The sequence below is a fragment of the Carassius carassius genome, chromosome 19, assembly GCF_963082965.1.
Source record: "Carassius carassius chromosome 19, fCarCar2.1, whole genome shotgun sequence".
Taxonomy (NCBI): domain Eukaryota; kingdom Metazoa; phylum Chordata; class Actinopteri; order Cypriniformes; family Cyprinidae; genus Carassius; species Carassius carassius.
The window spans coordinates 29,484,597-29,507,413 of record NC_081773.1 but is presented as its reverse complement, the minus strand read 5'-3'; the positions used below and the strand labels follow the sequence as shown (position 1 = coordinate 29,507,413).

At 36.9% G+C, this 22,817-nt stretch overlaps 1 protein-coding gene across 4 annotated transcripts in view; it reads right to left on the bottom strand.

Moving 5' to 3' along the window:
* The window catches only part of LOC132095535 (growth factor receptor-bound protein 14-like), a 62,090-nt gene that overhangs the window by 25,223 nt on the left and 14,050 nt on the right, over positions 1-22,817 (bottom strand). Inside the window, exons 1-3 of one of the 4 annotated variants that reach the window (XM_059500633.1) lie at positions 20,217-20,495; positions 19,914-20,110; positions 15,262-15,388 (exon numbers count right to left, since the gene is read on the bottom strand). In XM_059500633.1, the coding sequence (XP_059356616.1) occupies positions 15,262-15,388; positions 19,914-20,083 (297 nt within the window). In that variant the 5' untranslated portion in view covers positions 20,084-20,110; positions 20,217-20,495. Of the gene's footprint in view, positions 1-15,261; positions 15,389-19,913; positions 20,497-22,817 lie in introns of those variants that run through there. The other 3 variants (XM_059500632.1, XM_059500634.1, XM_059500631.1) reach the window with 3 other exon arrangements.

Genomic DNA, 22,817 nt, shown 5'->3' with positions numbered 1-22,817 from the left:
ACTGATATCAGAAAAAGCTAAATGTGGGGCAGATTCCAGCTGAGATTCTGAAGGCCTTGTTCTGGATGGAGTCTTGGGATCAAGTATCACTGCTCCAGACATATGTAGAGCAGGCCGGCGAGCCGGAGCGGGACACAGATAGCCCCTCTGCAGCAGACATACTCTATGAGTCATGAGCCTAAAGCCAACAGCAGCACGTCTGCAGGCCATGTGTCTGTCTGCCGACAATCCACAGACTCTCTAGACATTTCTTTTTCTCCTCTTTCAGGGATCCTGTTTCCCTCCCTCTCTTATTAAAGATGGCTAGAGTTGCTGTGGAGTTCCATATAAAAGGGAAAACTATTGATTGTGGTTCGCAAAGCTCATTTAGTTCTTCTTGCATCAGCTGAGCCCTAAATAGTCACATTTATTATCAAAATAAATAGATAAATACAACTCTTCTGCAAAGTAATATAGTTAATTAGTATAGTTGTAGATTGATTAGGTTTCCGAAAGTTGCAGCTTAGTGCATTTATCAGATTATATTTTATTTATATATTTTTGAAACATTTTAATGTCCCTACTGTCACTTTTAATCCATCAACTAAATGCATACTCTTAGTAATGAAGTAATGTCTTAATGTAATCACTGCATCTCACTGACAGAAGTTTTGTGTAAATGGTTCATAAAATCATTCTTTAAAAAGAATGTTTTACCCACATGTTTGCTCAGTCAGTCATGAATGAGTCAAACTATGTGTAATTAAACACAAGCTTTTTCTCACTGCGGACATTGTTTTCTTCAAGCTGGGGTAAAATGTCTCATTTATATGTGAACGTTTCTCTTCTAGATGTGCGACGTGAGAAAAGGGGAAGTACAGAGCTGGAACATGCCAGGCCAGGAAGACACATCACCGTCTGTTTGAGTTTAAAGCGCATGAAAGGAGAGCTGGGAAATTCGCAAATCTTGGGAAGATAAATTTAGCGGACTAAGCAAATACTGCAAGGCCAGCAGTGGTGCGGAGAATGAGGGCGCAATAGCATTTATGGCTAATAATACCTTGTCCATTGCCTTGAAATATAGCAGCATGTTCCAAGTCAGTGTCGGGGAAGCAAGTAACCCAGCAGTCCTTGAACTGTAATGGGTAGTGTTGGGTTGTGCTGAATGAAGCTGTAATTTGCTCAGCCATGGTTCAGGCTTACATTATTCCTATAAGAAGATACACGCCTGCATGCCTTCTTAACTATTATAGTGATAAGAGAGATGAGAGATGAGATGCTGAGATAAGACTTCTGATGGACAAATTGGCTGCGGTCTATAATTTATTTGTGTTTAACTTGATGCATTAAAATCCTTTAAAAATTACTAAAATTACTAAAGCTTTAAAATGAAACTGAAAATGTTTACAAAACATTTAATTTAAAAGTGACTTTGTGGCACATAAGTCTGATGTAATGAATTTAGGTAAAGGGGTGCAGAGCCAGTGGTAGTTTTGTAGGCAAACATCAATGCCTTGAATTTTATGTGAGCAGCTATTGGAAGCCAGTGCAAATTGATGAAAAGAGGTGATGTGCATTCTTTCATCTCATTAAAAATTAATCTTTCTGCCGCGTTCTGGATTTATTGTAAAGGTTTGATAGAACTGGCTGGAAGACCTGCCAAGAGAGCATTGCAATAGTCCAGCCTGGACAGAACAAGAGTTTGAGTAGTGAAGCAAATAAAATAAAATATAATAAAAACGAATAAATTAAAAATATATAAATGAAACTATATAAAAACGAAAAAAAAAAAAAAAAAAAAAAAAAAAAATATATATATATATATATATATATATATATATATATATATATATATATAGATTACGCATCGTGTTTGCTTTCTTTATTTTATAAAAGCACAACGTTTTGTTAATATTGTGAGTCCACACAAATAAAAGTAGACCCTTTACAGCTACAAAGGATTTTTTACTTTCAACTTTTTGAGCAAAAATGACTGCATATTCACTGAGGCTGGTGCCTCCATGTCCTGTAAAGCATGCTTCAGCTTTCACTCTCCGCACAAAATATTGGATATAGCGCACATTTATCTAGGTTAATGTTTAAACAATGTTATATGCTTGAACTGTTTAATTTCTATAGATTTTTTATATCTATAGAAGTCTTGATGTTTTGAGAAGACTAAACTGATCAAACATATGCTCACTGTCTGCCGCTGGCCGCTTGGTCCTTACTTTAAAAAAACAAAAACATATATTAAACAAACATAAAAATGCCCAAAACATTTTTCTAAATTAAATTAATAATAAAAAAAAATTAACTAAATATAATCACTTTGCCATTACATAGAAAACTGAACTATTTTAATAGCTGAAACAGTAGTATAAGCTATTTTGGGAAAAGGGAAAAAAAAGACAGACTCAGGTTGGACTCGGGTGATAAGATTCTGAGAGCGAATCTCCGGTTAACAACTCTCTGATTCAGTGATCTGATGAGAGTGAATCTCTGGTTAACAACGCTCTGATTCAGTGATCTGATGAAAGTGAATCTCTGGTTAACAACGCTCTGATTCAGTGATCTGATGAGAGTGAATCTCTGGTTAACAACGCTCTGATTCAGTGATCTGATGAGAGTGAATGTCTGGTTAACAACGCTCTGATTCAGTGATCTGATGAGAGTGAATCTCTGGTTAACATCGCTCTGATTCAGTGATCTGATGAGAGTGAATCTCTGGTTAACAACGCTCTGATTCAGTGATCTGATGAGAGTGAATCTCTGGTTAACAACGCTCTGATTCAGTGATCTGGTGAGAGCGAATCACCAGTTAACAACGCTCTGATTCAGTGATCTGGTGAGAGCGAATCACCAGTTAACACCTCTCTGATTCAGCGAATGAGAGCGAATCTCCAGTTAACAACTCTTTGATTCAGTGATCTGGGGAGGGCGAATCACCAGTTAACAACTCTCTGATTCAGCAAATGAGAGCGAATCACCAGTTAACAACGCTCTGATTCAGTGATCTGGTGAGAGCGAATCACCAGTTAACAACGCTCTGATTCAGTGATCTGGTGAGAGCGAATCACCAGTTAACAACTCTCTGATTCAGCGAATGAGAGCGAATCTCCAGTTAACAACTCTTTGATTCAGTGATCTGGGGAGGGCGAATCTCTGGTTAACAACGCTCTGATTCAGTGATTTGGGGAGAGCGAATCTCCGGTTAACAACTCTCTGATTCAGTGATCTGATGAGAGTGAATCTCTGGTTAACAACGCTCTGATTCAGTGATCTGGTGAGAGCGAATCACCAGTTAACAACTCTCTGATTCAGTGATCTGGTGAGAGCGAATCTCTGGTTAACAACGCTCTGATTCAGTGATCTGGTGAGAGTGAATCTCTGGTTAACAACGCTCTGATTCAGTGATTTGGGGAAAACGAATCTCCGGTTAACAACTCTCTGATTCAGTGATCTGGTGAGAGCGAATTTCTGGTTAACAACGCTCTGATTCAGTGATCTGGGGAGGGCGAATCTCCGGTTAACAACGCTCTGATTCAGTAATTTGGGGAGAGCGAATCTCCGGTTAACAACTCTCTGATTCAGTGATCTGGTGAAAGCGAATCTCTGGTTAACAACTCTCTGATTCAGTGATCTGGGGAGAGCGAATCTCCAGTTAACAACTCTCTGATTCAGTGATCTGATGAGAGCGAATCTCCAGTTAACAACTCTCTGATTCAGTGATCTGATGAGAACGAATCTCCGGTTAACAACTCTCTGATTCAGTGATCTGGTGAGAGCGAATCACCAGTTAACACCTCTCTGATTCAGCGAATGAGAGCGAATCTCCAGTTAACAACTCTTTGATTCAGTGATCTGGGGAGGGCGAATCACCAGTTAACAACTCTCTGATTCAGCGAATGAGAGCGAATCACCAGTTAACAACGCTCTGATTCAGTGATCTGGTGAGAGCGAATCACCAGTTAACAACGCTCTGATTCAGTGATCTGGTGAGAGCGAATCACCAGTTAACAACTCTCTGATTCAGCGAATGAGAGCGAATCTCCAGTTAACAACTCTTTGATTCAGTGATCTGGGGAGGGCGAATCTCTGGTTAACAACGCTCTGATTCAGTGATTTGGGGAGAGCGAATCTCCGGTTAACAACTCTCTGATTCAGTGATCTGATGAGAGTGAATCTCTGGTTAACAACGCTCTGATTCAGTGATCTGGTGAGAGCGAATCACCAGTTAACAACTCTCTGATTCAGTGATCTGGTGAGAGCGAATCTCTGGTTAACAACGCTCTGATTCAGTGATCTGGTGAGAGTGAATCTCTGGTTAACAACGCTCTGATTCAGTGATTTGGGGAGAACGAATCTCCGGTTAACAACTCTCTGATTCAGTGATCTGGTGAGAGCGAATTTCTGGTTAACAACGCTCTGATTCAGTGATCTGGGGAGGGCGAATCTCCGGTTAACAACGCTCTGATTCAGTAATTTGGGGAGAGCGAATCTCCGGTTAACAACTCTCTGATTCAGTGATCTGGTGAAAGCGAATCTCTGCTTAACAACTCTCTGATTCAGTGATCTGGGGAGAGCGAATCTCCAGTTAACAACTCTCTGATTCAGTGATCTGATGAGAGCGAATCTCCAGTTAACAACTCTCTGATTCAGTGATCTGATGAGAACGAATCTCCGGTTAACAACTCTCTGATTCAGTGATCTGGTGAGAGCGAATCTCTGGTTAACAACGCTCTGATTCAGTGATCTGGGGAGGGCGAATCTCCGGTTAACAACGCTCTGATTCAGTGATTTGGGGAGAGCGAATCTCCGGTTAACAACTCTCTGATTCAGTGATCTGGGGAGGGCGAATCTCCGGTTAACAACGCTCTGATTCAGTGATCTGGTGAGAGCGAATCTCTAGTTAACAACACTCTGATTCAGTGATCTGATGAGAGCGAATCTCCAGTTAACAACGCTCTGATTCAGTGATTTGGTGAGAACGAATCTCCAGTTAACAAATTTCTGAAGTGATATTGTCTAACCAAAAAAAAGCCAAAGACTGGGAGTAATGGGATTTCATACTTTCATTTTGTGTCTTCAGAGGCAAGAAAACAATACATGGGTTGAAACAACACAAGGAATGTAATGCTGAAAAGAAACGCATACTTGGAGGAATAAAGGGTGAGTAAATTATGAAATTTACTGACCCTCTCATGATTTAAGTATATGCTTTTCTATTCACAGGCTCTTTTCAAGAAGTTCTCAGTGCTGAAACAGAAAACCGTCATGCAGTGCAAGACCTATCAGATCACTCTCATTCATCGTGGGGTATAAAAACAGTTTCAGTGCATATGGATCTACTCGAGTGTGAAAACGGATCAGGGCTGGTGTCTGGGAGAGGTTAGAGAGGCTGATGGACCCAGAGGGCTCTGAAACAGCACTTCTAACTCTGTGAGCCTTTGTCATGTAAATGTACCATGACACTGCAAGCACAGAAGTGCTTTCTCACGACTAAAATAGCTTTTAAAGACCACATAAAAAATCTGTGCCAATAGCCAGGGCCACTGGGCTCAGCTGGTAATATAAAAAGCATGGGACAAGGCTTGGTTTTACATCAGCAAGATGAGTTTGTGGTAAGACGCTTTTCTTGCAGAGTGGCAACAAACCGTGTTTTAAAGTGAAGGCCTTGTGGGTTTGATATCAGTAAAATGCTGCCCTCTTGATGCCAATGACAGCCACACATAGCGACTGTCATGTCTTTGTTTCATGAAAATTATATCCCAAATCTCTTGAAAATCTCAGGTGGTCTCAGTTACGTTTAGGTTTTATTGACGCATCAACTTTGCCTTTCATCTAAAATCCCTTTGGAGGAATAAAAGAAGACAAAGATTGACAAACAATGATATATTACATTATGGATGTGTAAAAAACACATTTTCAAAATGAGTAGTTGGTGTGTTGTCTGAAAGACCCTCAGATACTGTTTTGACAAGCAAAGTTAAAAAATGGCTTATAATAATGGTAAGATGCTCAAGAAAATACAATAAAAGAGAGATGCATCCATCTATCTATCTATCTATCTATCTATCTATCTATCTATCTATCTATCTATCTATCTATCTATCAGGGGCATGTCCTCAGAGGAAATGCAAATAATCATTCCAAATAATGCCAAATAACCATGAAATCGCACACATGATTGATGCTTCACAAGCAACAAAGGAAAGAATGAAAATCTCTCAAAATTACTTTCAGTGTCTCCAAATCTAAAAACCAATACTCCAACACAGACAAGAGGAGTCATTAGCATTGTGGGGTGAAGGGGCGGCTGGGACAATGATGCAACACTTTACTCAAGCTCTCCACATCTATTCATCTGGGCTGGGGGCAGGGCAGGGGATGATGTCATTGCTTTCTGCATGCTGACCGTGTGACTCAGACGTGCTGTCAGACAAACAGCTGTGGGCACTAACATTCTCCTTTTGTCCCGCTTGGAGCAACGTCTCAAAAAAGACCTGTCAATCAAAGCACCCCGGGACACAGACCTGTGCAGGAACTGACCCTTCGCAAAGCCCTGCCCCTTTAATTACTAATGATAAGACAAGTTTTTACTGAAGCAAATTCAGTAAAATGTTCTTGGAAATTATTCTTTTGACATTGCAAAACATTACATCCAACATTTTTCTTCAAAGAAACTATTAGACGGTAAGTACACAATAACATGGCCAGAAAGTGTAGAGACCACAGCAGGATTTTAAAAAGTAAATGTATTATGATTTTGAGTAGCATATTTGATACTTTTACAGCTTATATGTATGTGTAGTGAGAATATGAAGCTCATATTCAAGGCTCATATTCAGAGGCCAAACTGAACAAAAAGTATGTAATTTTACAATTATACTAAAAGGCCTTTTACTTGCTAAAAGAGTATAAACTCTCAATCAGATGACAGAAGGCATGTAGTAGATTGTATGCGACAGATATCCGAGTATCAAATATGATACATTCATTACAGAGTTAAATATAAAAGAACTGCATTTAAAAAAAAATAAAAGCTCATATGAAAAGATTAACCAATAAAATAATCAATACAAGTAATAAAAGAACAAAAGGCAACAGTTGCCGAGATACGATTGGCTCAATAAGATTTTAAAGGCGGTGCTTAGCAAAGGGTCAATTACACCAACAAGAGCTCAGGAGGTCACAGAAGAGGCGTTTCGCTGTCACAGCTGAAGCTTAAGTATTCCCTGCTCTCCTAAATCATCCAAAACAAAAGCAAATCCCCCATAATCCCATCAGCGCACTCAAACAATGACAGGCCAGGCACTGGAGAATTGCAATCAGAGGCTGATGCAGTGAAGTGCAGCCAGAGGCATGTATAAGAAAGAATCAGGCGACAAGACCTGGACTGTATCTTGAGAGGACACTTCACTCCCCAAAAAGAGGAGTTCGGCACAATCAAGCTCTTTACATGAAGTTCTAGGGAACAAAACACATCCTGATAAGCTGCAATATCTGTGAATTGCACAATTACAAAAACAGTTACATAAAAAAAAAAACTATAATAATTTTTTTATTTTATATTAATTTAATATTAATTATGAATAAATTATATTAATATGAATAAACATGAAAATAAATATGAATATTTTAAGAAACAAATACATTTATTATATATAATTGTATATGAATTATACATTTATTTTATTCAAATAAACAATGTTGTGGAGTAGCTAGCTACAAGTAGTGACGCTACTAGCGTAACTAAATTTTTCAGTAGCTTTACAGTAGCAACTCTACTTTTAAAACAGTGTAGATTTTCCTGTAGCTAACTACTTTTTCCAGCAAGTAACAGTGTCGCGTGACCAAACGCTGACGAGTCACGAGCCTGTAATGCATTGAAGAGGCGCAACGTCTTCTTGTGACGAGATCACAAACTATATTTTATCATAACTGTCATCTGTTCATATATCACGTCGCGTGACTTTACAGTCTTTCCACCGATAAGAGATCGTCTGATAAAATTGTAAAGGATGTACAGGAGAGGATATTTCACATGAATCAACTCTAATTTCCGCAAAAAACAAAGATTAAAATGCGGCTTACATCAAAGACTTAAAGCACATACAGGAGGTAAATAACAGCCTTTTTAAACTGATTTTTTTTTCTTTGTGGCGGGATTCACGCAAAGTGCAGTGTTCACACGCAGCTGATGATTGACGTCTCCATTCACAATCAGTAAACACTGCATGTGCTGTGAGTTTAACCTGCTTATTTTATGACATCGTATCTAGTTTAAGTTGCATACATTTTGTTCTTACATTGGTGTTACGTTTGTAGCAATATACTAATATAACTAAAATAACTATTTAACTATACAGTATTTTATTATTGTGTGTATCAAATACTTTACAAAATCAAATGATTGGGACACTTTTTGTCAATGAAATGCCTTTGAAAAGTATCCCAATCAAACTGAATTCACCCTACTCTTTGAAATCACGATTGCATTACAGTGTGTCGTTTTAAACCCAAAATATTTTACTTATAACTTTATTATATTTTACTTATAACGTCATTATAATTCCTTGTTAATAATTATTTCGTTATTTGTAATGTTAATTGTACAAAAAAGGAATAATGAAAGAAATTGAAAGTAGTTTCAGTGTACTTTTGTAGTGCAATGTAGCTACTTTTTCAAAAGGGTAGCTTGAATGTAGTTTAACTACTTTAATTTACAAGTAGCTTGTAGCTGGTCAAGCTGCAGTTTCAGAGTAGCTTCCCTAACACTGCAAATAAATAAATAAACTGAACTGTGTTTTGATCACAGGCTTTGCTAAATTGTCAAATTTTATGATAGATACAGTCTGGGTCATCGTCTATGCTCTGAAAACTGCAGAAACTAGCACAGCAAGAAGTTTTGGTGACACTTCCACCCCATCCCCACTCTGGTTTCCCTCCATTTCGCTCATATACTGCGGCCGTAATTGCTAGCCTCAGATATAATACGAGAGGGATCATTACTGCCAGCCTCAAATATAATGAAGGCCCCATAATGGCAAACTGCAAAGCCACATTATGACGGCATATTTCAATATGCTGTAATTTGCAGATTTTGCTGCAGGTCAAAGCTGTTCCGGATGACCGTTCATAACATATATTTGTCATAAAATAAGATCCACAGGGGTCTAGGTTTTCCCAAATCAGCAATGTAAGCAAATTGCATTGGCCATATAAGTTCTGGAGCAAACTCGCTGTGAGGATGCATCTCATAAATGGCTCTTAGCTTTCATTACACATAATGGACCAAAATAATCTCATACAAAAAAATTAAAGCTCTTCACAGTTAGTGCTAAAATAGAAAGAAGACATTATAAAAACTTTTGACGCATAAGTGATATCTCAACATTTACGCATTTTCTTCCTGAAATTAGTAACTATCATTTCAACAAAACAGTTTTATTTGTCATTGTTCGGGAGGCAGACACACTCTTGCAGTTTAAATCTAGATTAAAGACCCATCTCTTTAACCTGGCATACACATAACATACTAATATGCTTTTATTATCCAAATCCGTTAAAGGATTTTTAGGCTGCATTAATTAGGTAAACCGGAACCGGAAACACTTCCCATAACAACCTATGTACTTGCTACATCATTAGAAGAATGGCATCTACGCTAATATTTGTCTGTTTCTCTCTTGTTCCGAGGTCACCGTGGCCACCAGATCCAGTCTGTGTCCAGATCAGAGGGTCACTGCAGTCACCCGGATCCAGTACGTATCCAGACCAGATGCTGGATCAGCACCTAGAAAGGACCTCTACATCCCTGAAAGACAGCGGAGACCAGGACAACTAGAGCCCCAGATACAGATCCCCTGTAAAGACCTTGTCTCAGAGGAGCACCAGGACAAGACCACAGGAAACAGATGATTCTTCTGCACAATCTGACTTTGCTGCAGCCTGGAATTGAACTACTGGTTTCGTCTGGTCAGAGGAGAACTGGCCCCCCAACTGAGCCTGGTTTCTCCCAAGGTTTTTTTCTCCATACTGTCACCGATGGAGTTTCGGTTCCTTGCCGCTGTCGCCTCTGGCTTGCTTAGTTGGGGACACTTCATCTACAGCGATATCGTTGACTTGATTGCAAATAAATGGACAGACACTATTTAACTGAACAGAGATGACATAACTGAATCCAATGATGAACTGCCTTTAACTATCATCTTTGCATTATTGACACTTTTTTCCTAATGAATGTTGTTCAGTTGCTTTGACGCAATGTATTTTGTTTAAAGCGCTATATAAATAAAGGTGACATTGACATTGACATTGACATTGTCGACTTTTAAATCCATTATCCATAATGCAAGAAATTAAATACTCAAGAAAAAAAAATTATATCACACTGTTTTTTTTTTACTAAACACTAAGAATGATATTTAAATGTTAGCCTACTTTTCCAATCGGAAACACTTTGATTCACTGAAATGAATAAAACTCACTAACTCTAAGGTTGCATCCAAATACTTCCTTAATACACAGTAGGCAAAAAACAACAACTGAAAAGAGTAGTATGTACAAATTCATAGTATTCATAAAACAGAAGGCAAAAAAGAAGGCACACATTGTTTATATGTCAAGTCAAGTCAAGTCAAGTCTGTTTTTATTGTCATTTCTTCCACTTGTACAGCACATGCATACAGAGAAACTGAAATTGCATTACTCTCAGACCTTTGGTGCATACAGATAACAGTAAAGCATAAAAATACAGATAGATACAGATTAAATATAAAATACAACTATACAAATAAGGGCATGTTAAAAAAAATTATATATATAAATTAAAAATAAAAATTAAATACAGTTAAATAAAGCAGCACAAGGCACATGGTAGATATAGTGCAAACCAGTGAAGTAAACAAACAGTGCAGAAAACGCGACCGGAATCGCGGAATCCATTCATAAACACTAATTGAAAAAAATTCATAGTTAAGCGCGTGACGCTCGCGGTGATTTCAGCATCTGCCATCTCACTAAATGAGGACGAAAACACATGAAGAACATCTCCAGAACTGCTCTGAGAGTCACTTCATGAGCATCTGACCGTTTGATTTGAGCAAAAGCATCATATCACATGCACAGAACACCGTCAAAATAAAAGTCCGGTTTTGAAGTCTATTGTTTAGTAGAATGTACATGACGTAAACCAAATAATGATGTAAACCAACATTATTTTTTAAGGAATAATCACACAACATTTCTTCCATGTTTTAATTTTAATATTTAATCCCCTTTGTTTTCCAAAATTAGACACACTAAAACAGAATTTGTTAACAATAAAAAAATATGTTGAGAAAAAATAAAAAATTTCATAGGGCCCTAATCATGAAAGTGAAGTGACATTCAGCCAAGTATGGTGACCCATACTCAGAATTTGTGCTCTGCATTTAACCCATCCGAAATGCACACACACAGAGCAGTGAACACACACACATACTGTGAGCACACACCCGGAGCAGTGGGCAGCCATTTATGCTGCGGCGCCCGGGGAGCAGTTGGGGGTTCGATGCCTTGCTCAAGGGCACCTAAGTCATGGTATTGAAAATTACACCCGATCATGTAATTTTTGTTAAGCTTTTATTAAATTGATTTGAAAATGTATAAGTTTCATGATTTTAATTAATTACACTTTCTTTATGATTAATACATTTTAATTTAACTATTTAAAAGGAGTGGGAATAAATAAAATGGAATTTAGGGAAAAAATGTAACTGATTTCATAGGGCCCTATTAGAGTGTGGTAATTTCAACATTTTCTGTTACTATCATTATTATTATTATTATTATTATTTATTATTATTTTTAAATTATTTTTATATTACTACTACTACTGGTAGTGTGGTTCAGTACTGTTTTTCCTTTTAAATAAAGCACTACTTATGTTTTTGTTCAGTATCCATTTTAAAAACTATCAGTTAATTAATCGGCATCGGCCAGTGTGGTCCAACCTAGCTATCGGTATCGGCAAAATCCAATATCGGTCGACCTCTAATATATATATATATATATATATATTTTTTTTTTTTTTTTTTTTTTTTTTACCTCTGATGCACTGCAATGCCTGAACTGTGTGAACTTATAAGTGCATTACCGCTACCTACTGTATATGTCACGTGGACCACTGACATTCCTAATTAATGCACTTATAAGTCTGCGATCCCCCATAAAGTAAGAAGAAAAAGACTCCTCACATGTAGGCTGTGTTTTGAGGAGGTGCTTATACAGTTCATACAGCTCAGAGAGCTGCACGGGTCTGATTTTGTAAATCCGCACCCGCCCGTACCCGCAGTGCTTAAAACCGCATCCGACCCGTTTTCCGACAGCAGCACTAATTAAAATCCGCACCCGACCCGCTTTAAATAGAACCGACACCCGACCCGCACCCGAAATCAAATCAGTTAAGCCAATCACATTAGACACACGTTTTTCAAATTTTATTGCCAGGTCATACAGAAGTTATTTATGGAAAACTCTTTTTAAAAGATATTCGTTTTTTATACATTTTATCTTAATTTTGATCAATGTTTTATCAATCAATTGCCCGTATTTAATAAATAAGAAGCAAATATATAGCAGACAATGTACCTTAGTGTAATTGACAGAATTACTAAAAAATATTTTGCTACCTAAAAGTTAAATATTTTTTGTGTCACGCATGCATCCATGTCTATTTCCCTCATATTTAATATAAAACGCATGTGGACTGATATTTTTCCAAAGTCTGGACTCATTTATTAATGGAGTATATAAACAGACGTTTCAATATATTGGTATTAAATACATTTTCTGAGAATTTATATTTCACGTTTTTACTGCAAATGTCGAAATACGTGGTCTTTGGTCCATCAGTGCTTGAGTCACTGATCACATAAAATATCTCATAATAAAATACAAAATTGACTGATTTATGAATATATATGCATAGTTCTCATCAGTCGGAAATACAGATAAACTCTTTCATTTGTTGTATTTTTGATCCTGAAAGAAAACAGAACAACAAAAGGGAGAATCATACCACCGTCTGAGGTTGTGCTTCAAGTCGAACGGTTCATAGCTGAGCATCGCGAGAGGCAGATCTGCGCCAGAGCGCACATGTGAATGAGTTGCACAAAGTCATTTTCAGATGCAATTAAAAAAAAAACAACAACCCTGGATAGCCTAGATTAGTCCCATATTCACAAATGTGTTAGCTATTGAATTAAATATCTGATATTCCGATTCTCAAATACATGCAAGTGGAAGTGTATTGTTGTTTAAACACCTTTATAACGATCGCGTTAGTTGAGCTGTATGCGCGATATAATTTTATGACACAAATTTTGAAATAGGCTTAAATCAAACATATTTTAATACAGATTTTGTATGTATATATATATATATATATATATATATATACAAAATCTGTATTAAAATGTGTTTGATTTAAGCCTATTTCATATATATATATATATATATATATATATATATATATATATATATATATATATATATATATATATATATATATATATATATATATATATATATATATATATATAAATATATATATATATACGGAAAACAAAAACAACGGAAAAAAACAGCTCGCTGATCTTTTACGTCTGTTATAACTAATGATGCATGCAGCCGTTCGCGTGGTTGTGATTTTTTAAAAAGTGGAACGTAGGCCTATTTTTACGTTTGCACATGACTGTTTTGAACCCGTATCCAACACAGTTGGATATTTTTCACCCGTTTCAGCCAAATTTGCGGGTCACCCGAACCCGTGCAGGACTCTTATAGAGCTCATACATAAAAAAAGATACATTTTCATTTTTGGGTGAACTATCCCTTTAAAATAGTACTACAAACGGATGATCCATCCATCCTTTCGTCCATCAATCGATCCATCCATACACTTATCCATTTTTCCATTCGTCTATCCATCAATCCATCAATCCATTAATCTGTCCATCTGTCCATTCATCATCCATCCGTTAATTCTTCCATTCATCTGTCCATGCATCTGTCCATTCATCCAATAATTCATCTGTTCATCATCTGTCCATTCTTCTGTTCATCCATCCATCCATCTGTCCATTCATCCATTCAATTCATCTGTTCATCCATCCGTCCATTCATCCATCCATCCATCCATCCTTTCATCCATCCATTTGTCCATTCATCCATCCATTCATCTTTCCATCCACCCATCCATCCATCCATCTATCCATCCATCCATCCATCCATCCATCTATTCATCAATTCATTCATCCATTCATCCCTCCATCCATCCATATATCCATCTATCCATCCATCCCACTGTCCATCCATCCATTCAATTCATCCATCCATTTATCCATCAATTCATCCATCCATCCATCTGTCCATTCATTTATTCATGTATTTATCCATCCATTTGTCAATTCTTCCATCCATCCATCCATCCATCCAACCATCCCTTCATCTGTATATTCATCTGTTCATCCATCCAAATTAAATTCTGTCAGTATACATCAAGTACATTCCTTGTCTAATTATGAGTGCTGTTAAAAATGTCTACGTTGCCCTTTGCCAGGATTTTCCCTTGTACTGGATTAGAAACTACATCCAAAAATGGACAGATTCAGAAAGCTGACACAGCGATTTCATTCCCCATCCCAGTTCATTTCCATTCCAGCTAAACTGGTTCAACATCTCTGTGTCCTAGCGTACGTCATTAACACTCTGGGGAGGTTAACATTTTCTGCCTGTTTATCAGTCTGCATCTGTTTGTATGCTGTATTTTTAGAGTTGGTCTTTACTAGTGGACTTACACTGAAATATTACCTCCATTTAAGTGTTTGTACTTTAGTTACTGACTGGGAATGAAACTAAGATGTTGGAGCAATGAAATGAGAAAGTGATGAAAGTTTGTGTTGGCTTCTGGATTTTTTAACCAAATGAGAACAAGACCATGGACAATCAATCAGTCAACCAAACAACTGCTTAACCAATCAATGCACTCATTCAAAAACATATGCTTCCATATGATACACTATGGCTTTGTTCCACAGCCAAGATGCCTATGTAGGCAGCATTTTAAGACATTATAGACACAAAAGCTATTGGAGCCTTTTAAGAATCATCCTTTAGCCAACTGCATCTATTCGCCAAACTGAAATCATTTCCATAATGATCCCTATATAGGCTGCAGACAGCGAGGCAGCTCTTCTGAACAGCAGTGGCTTGAGTAAATCATGCGTGCCTCACCTGAGTCGCACTGCTTTTGGTCCAGGGTAACAGACACTCAGACACTAGAGAGACAGAGGACGGCAGCAACTCTGGGAAGGGATTTGGGACGTGTCCCATTTGTGTTTCGTCCAGTGTTCTACTTCTTCTGAGGAGAGAAAAATCAATGATAAGAAACACGAATCAAAATAATGGTAGACTGTAGCACTGTTCAGAGAGTCTGAAGGATTGGAGGAGTGTTTTTGAACCAATCGTCTGTGCCAGAATTATCATGTCACCAATAAATGTGTTTTATGTTATTAAGTCTTCCAAAAAAAAAGAAAGAAAGAAAGAAATCGGGTTACTGGTTAATAAAAACCCCAACAAAATTTGTTCTCATAGGCAGGGCTGGACTGGGACAAAAAATCGGCCAGGGCATTTTTGCCCAGACCGGCCCACTATATGATCATAAACACCACCCATCTTTGCACGCCCTTAATTATATGCATACCAACTCCTATTCGTTAAAACCACTAATGCCATGTAATGAGTGAGTATAGGAACGAGTGAGAGTTAACAGATGAAATAAGTCAAAATTTTATATTTATTAATACAGTTGAACTATACTCCACAGCGGTGAACCCTAAAACAAGCTATAAATGGCTCTGGCATAGCAATACCAGTGTTTCTTACAGGACCTTTGTTAAAACTATGGTGGTGTGTCCTCGGTCCTTCTAGGGGTGTTTGGGGGCATGCCCCCCATGAGAAAATTTTGTGCATTTTAATGTTAAATTCATTAATCTGGTGCACTTTGAGAGTTCAAAATTAAAAGCTCCAACCCATATTCAGTGTGCAAATTAAACAAAGAAAAATTCAAACCTCTTTTAGTTACAGTGTCTATTTACATTACACCTATACATAATAATAGTTATAATATTAATCCAATGACAGTAATAGCCATATTTTGTAAAACAAATGCACAAAAAAATAAAGGAAACTTTCTTAATTAGTTGTACCAATTTCTATACTTGAAAGAGATAAGCACATGATCTTTTATTTTGACGCAAACTGCATCAAGCTTTTATTTTGGCAGAAAACATGGTTTACAAACGCCTCTAGTGAATTTCTAGTGAATTGCGGTAATCGTCAACTATGCAGATGTGGAAATAATCTACACTCATGACATGGCCTAAGTGTTTTGAAAGTAGTTATGCTTACCGCAGGCTCTACACTTTCTCATCTCTCTCCTGATCCTCCGTCCTCACTATCATCATCTGCCACAGGAGCTGATGAAGGTCAGAAAACATATATTTTGACACAGTTTACAGTGTCTGCTTTAAGGGCCTGGTTCTATTTTTTCACGCTATTTATCTGCACATTCCTTGTGTTTCTTCTCCATCTTTTTTTACAGATACACACTGACACTGCTGCCGCTCGCTCACTCGTTTAAAGTTGTGATTGGGTCAGCCCAGTGTCAATCAAGAAAAGAGCCAATGGGCCGCTGATCTACGTGTTTCATGGGCTGGTCTGTCAGAAAAAAAAACTAACACTGACTTTGACCAATGCATTACACCGGCACAAACCCAGCGCCGCCAATTAAGCAAAACAAAACAAACGAATGGGCCGCCGATGTACAAATTTTATGGGCCGTTTAAAAAAAAAAAAAAAAAAAAAAGTATGAGTATGAGATATCGGCCCAAAAAGCACGTCGGCCCACCGGGCAAATGCCCGGTATGCCCAATGGCCAGTCCAGCCATGCTCATAGGTGTAGTTACAATTTTCATTTTAGTTAAAGTTTTCTCAAAACATCATTTTGTTGTGCTTTTGTCAAGTTGTATTTATTTATTTATTTATTTAAATGTATATAAAGTTTTTAAGTTTTTTCATTTTTATGTTAGACTATTTAGTTTTTGTTATTTTAGTACCTGTGCTATATCAGGCAAAAGTTAGATACTACTACGATTTTATTAATAGTTTGAATTGGATTTTATTTGAGATTTTCTGTCTTTCATTTAGATTTTAGTTAGTTTTAGTATTTTTGCTGCATTTCTGTGATTTTAGTAGTTTTTCAAATGCAGAATACAGTTTGTATTAATTTTTATATCAGTTTTAGTTTAAGTAAATCAAGTTAAACTAAATTAGTATAAGGAATGTTGCCTTGGCAACTAGCTGATGTTTTGAAGCTTTTTACATTTTATTTCATGTCAGTTAACATTTATTTCAATGTTTTTTTTAATTATTATTATTGTTTTAATTTTAGTTTTAGTTAATTACAATAACCCTGCTTTGACTGAGAAATGAGAAAATAAGAAATGGCACCTAGCAATTAGATTGAATTAAAATAATTGTAAGGTTTTTTTTCTTCTTTTATTTCAGTTAATGTTTATTTCAAGTAAATGTTTAAATGGTTTTAGTTTTAGTTAATGATAATAACCCTGGCTGAGATCACAAAGTACAGTACGTCTGCGAAACTCAAATTTGCCTCGTCAGGGACGACTAGCACCATCAAAATAGCACTTATCATGTATGTGAGATGCGAATGACATTTCGTAAACCAGACGTTCTGCATTCTCAGCGCAGCAGACAGCAGCTGTGCGAGGCAGCGGTTGATGTCATATGATGACAGACCGGATGACTGAAGTTCTGTCTCCCAGGCAACAGCCAGTCTTCCGCCAGAGATGACTTCATCTGCAGTACCTGAACGATCCCGGAGGAGCGGCGGTCTGATGCTGTGTGATCATGTGCTTATTTATAATCCGTTTAGAGAGTTCTGTTGATGGGTAAATCTCAGCAAAACGCACAGGTCATATTTCAACTGCATTATTTGCTTAAAGAAAATGAAGCTTGCATGTAGGAGCACTGAGAAATATTGGATTATTTTCATCCTATAACCCAAGAAAATATTTTTCAGCAGTATAATGTGGGAACAAATAATGCTAAATGATTTCAATTGAATAGTATTTATATACATAACTTTAGTAATTATTGTCCTACCTTTTATATGTAAAGAAATTGATATTATAGACATAAATCAATGTGTATAAACAGTAACATGCATGGTCTGCAAACTCATTTGGTCTTTCTGTGTGAGTGTTTCTGTATCTCAGCTGGCACACCCAACCAAGAGGATGAATAGATACTCGAGAAGACTGGAGAGAGAGAGAGAGAGAGAGAGAGAGCAAGAGAGAGAGAGAGAGAGAGAGAGAGAGAGAGAGAGAGAGAGAGAGAGAGAGAGAGACTGCTTTTATTTTCCTGAATCTAACATGTATATGTTTTGTTAAAAAAAATTTTTTTTTAAGAAACTACTAAAAAAGGATGCATTAAATTGATCAAAAGTGACAGTAAAGACATTTATGTTCTTAGTGAACGGAGTTTTTTCAAATGCATGAACAATTTTACATATGAAATCAATAAAAAATTTTACATAAGCAAAAATAACTTAAAAGAGAATCACCATAGCGATTAAACTAGAGTGCTGTATGAGCAAATCACTATGGCTTAAAAAAACATACAGATGCACAGAAATAGAAAGAAATAAAAATAGAAAAAAGATTTTTAAAAAAACATCTTCTCCAGCAAGTATTTAAAGTATGTGTATATGAGATGTGTACAGTATTTGTGTGTGGCCGGGTGACCAGGTTTACTTAGAGTAGTCCCAGTTTCACGAGGTGTGTCCTAGTTAAACCAGGAATTGTCCCGACAGTGCTCTTAAAAATGTCCTGTTTCAACTGACTTGCCCAGCAAGAACACTGAAATACATTCAACTTAAAGGCACAGAGTAAATCATGATCTTTCATTTTCGAGTGAACTATTCCTTTATCTACATCTTGTTGTTATTTACACTGCAGGCGCAACAAATCAATTATTTTTTTGCGCAGTGGTCAAGTACTGTTTCGGACAGCTGGAAAGTAAATAATGCAGTACAAAGCGTTTTTTGTTTGTTTGTTTGTTTGCACTGTATTTATGTCTATAGATTTCAATTACAATGCATATCTTTAAAGACGGTTTCTCAAAATGTGTGTATGGCTCATTTGCATAATTAAATATAACATTTCAGAAACCTTGTATTACACAAAATGTTTGCAATTCTTAATGTAATCAACCAACTAAGGGACTAGGTGAAAGTTATTAGTTAAATGTTTTACCCTATTCACCTAGAGCATCTTCACTTTAAAAAAAGGCGACAAACATATCTGCAAATGAAAATACGGTCAGCCTAATCTAATTTAATTCACTTGTTTTTGTGTCTACATATGAGTGAGCTCAGTTGTTTGTTGGTTACAGCACAAATAAACACTTAAGAGGCCTCCTTGGAGGGCCGCATTCGAGCCGTGCCATCATGATCTCACAGCTACCGTATCACAAACACGTGGAAGACGTGACATAAAGTCCCATCGCAGAGGGTCTCGCGATTCCTCCCCAGAGTTGGAAAGTAACAGGTGCTTGATTTGATTCCAGTTTGGTTGCGCTCAATCAGTCTGTTTACAGGTACAAAGTCTACAGTGTTTTCACATAGACATTGCAGAGAGCACAAAGGCTGCTCTATTGCTTGTCTGATCGGATGCGTTAACGATTAACCGCTGGGAAACGAGGTACGGTATCGATGTAGGGAATCGGATAGTTGTTTATTATATTACACACAGTGGACGTTTGCATGCACAAAAATGAGTTGCATTAGAAAAAGTGTGTCCTACCTATTTCCCTTGAAGTGTGTGGAGACCGCAGCATTGGGTGGCTGCAAGGGCGAGTGCAATGGGATGAAGGCCGACCCGACGAGGTTCCCACTGCCTTTCGTTCCCCGAAATATGGCCGCTTTCTCCCCGAGGCTGCGCGTCTCATCCAGGGAGTCATTCATAGCACTCATGGAGCCAGGTTACATCCAGCAGCTCATCTGGAGCACAAGACAGGACAGACACCATCAGGACAGGCCCGGAAAAGAGTGTATTTGTGTGTGAAATCAACGCGCTCCTGCCGCTGCTACAAAAACACACACACACATGCACAAACGCATGCACACACACTCCGCCTGTGCTGCCCCTGCATGGCAGGCTGTCCCAGACTGGGAAGTAGATCCCTCCTTCCAAAACATGATCCGCAATAAAGTTATTTTTAACTCTATGACTCCTGAATGCGCTTAGCTTACTCTTGCACACACACACATGACCCGGTCTCAAAAACTCTTGATTCTATTTCCCTTGCAGACCTGCTTAGACAGACAAAAGGTTTCTTGGTTATTGGTATGCAATGTAGCTTTGCTAATGAGAGCTGGAGGTCAGCCAGACAGTAAAACCTACTGTTCCTTTGTCATGGACTTTCCTCTTCTGCCCTGCACCTACAGCTATTCTGAAGCCATGCATGGAGGTTGACCTCCTCAGATAAGATGCAACATGTGTGTTTTGGACTTATGAAGAGAACTGATAACAAGAACACTTAATTAGAAAAAAAAATCAACTTTATCTTTATCAACTTTAACTTTATTTTTTTATAAAATTCAGATTTTTGTTTTCTTGCAATTCTGAAAAAAAGTGAGATATAAACTCAGTTTATTGTGAGTTTTCCATTTTATCACACAATTTTGACTTTTCTCTGGATTCTGAGATTACATCTCACAATTGTGTTTTTTTATTTTTTATATTACGTTCAAATAACGTTAGATACTATTTCTATTTACTTGTTATTTGCACCTCAGCATGCAAATAGCTGAGTTGTTCCCCGTCTCATTATTCCGCTCCAATCTCCATCACATGGAAAACAACAAACATTGAAAACATAATCTTTTTGTGTCCTGCAAAGGAAAGTAGGTCATACAGGTTTAGAATGACATGAAGGTGAGTAAATGAAAACTTCTGCATCCTAAATAACTTTAGACCAGACTCAGAAGAAAGACCATGTTGGTTGACCAACACCAAAGCAGCATAAACTAGCATGATCATTTCATGTTAGTGTTAACAACACCGGAGACCAGACAACATTGGAACAAGAAAAAAACAACCAAAAAAAAAAACAATGAAACGTAGAAGTCATACAGGTTTGGAAATGGGTGAGAAAATGATGCACAAAATTTAGAATGAAATTGATGCTTTTCAGATTATGAATGTGAATTCGACTTGAATTGGCACCACAGGAAGTCGAATTGGAAATAAATTGCAATTCAGTGCAAATTAAAGATACATTTGAGAAATAAAGTGTTCTTCAACATAAAATCCTTATAAATGTATATTTTGTTCACAAAATGAGTCAATTAAATATACGTGAGAATAAATCAATTTAAATTAAAGTAAAACCTTTCAAGTAGGGATGCACGATATTGGATTTTTACCAATATCCAATATGCTGTTCATTTTCAACTCATTTTTGCAGATAACCGATGCCAATTCGATATATAACTATTTTTTAATTTTGGTTAGTTTTTAACAGGAACTTATCTGTTAGAATTAAATAAACAATAATACAGTTATTTTATAACGACAGTACATTTAAGATTTGAAAATAACTATAAATAAACTATATTAATCACTGCATTTCTTTTTTCAGAAAGATGCAGTGGTAACGTTAAAAATTTATTTTATGATTTAACATTTGTAAATGGTCTGAAGCAAAAGAGTTGTAAAAATTCTGAAAATCTTTAAGAGCACATAATTTGTTTTAAAAAATATAACATTACACATTTATAAATAAATCAGTAAGTATATATAAAATAATTTAATTTAAGTGTCATGTTTGTGATTTTTTTTTATGCAAGCGATAGCTTCTGACCTTTAAATCAAACCATTTTCATGATTCTGTGGCCTCAATTACTGCTTTATTTAATCAGAAACAGTCTAAATATTATTTGTGTATTTTTCTTTCATTTTATTAGAAGAAGGCCAACAGCGCCCCCTACACCACTGCACATACTATTACTGTTTACTCTATCATGCACCGAACACATCATTTTGTACACGCTTTCTCAGTTTTAATACAGCAATCCAAAACAATGAATTCAATCACCAGTCCAGCAAAACTTTGCTTAAAGAATGAGCCATAATTCTGGCGTGATCTAATCGCTAGCACACCCTGAGCAGATGTGGGTTAATGAATTTCTCTTATCGTCAAGACATATGGTCAAATTTTTAATACTGGGTTGATGCCGATATTTACATTTAAAGCCATTATCGGCCGATTCCGATATTGGTCCGATAATATCGGGTATCCCTACTTTCAAGACTTTAAACTTTCAAAAAAGGATTGTCAAGCCATCACTCAAAGTATGACTTGAAGCTGACAAACCTTTTCTTGGTTAAAAATTTAATTTTTAGCAATTTGAATTTCGATTTCATTCTACATCATTTAATTCAAATTGCTATACTGCATTTAGGGCTGTCACGATATTAGATTTTTCACACCACAGTTATTGTGTCCAAAAGAATTCACGATATCAATATATTGCGATATCTATAGAAACCTTAGGAAATCTTAGGGAATGAGCCAAATACATTTTATTTAGTTTTTGCTTTTTACCCAAATGAACATAAAGATACTAATAAACACAGGGCACATGCATTTTCACTTCTTCTTCTTCAGGTCACAGCTGACCTGAGACTCTGGCTTTCTCTGTC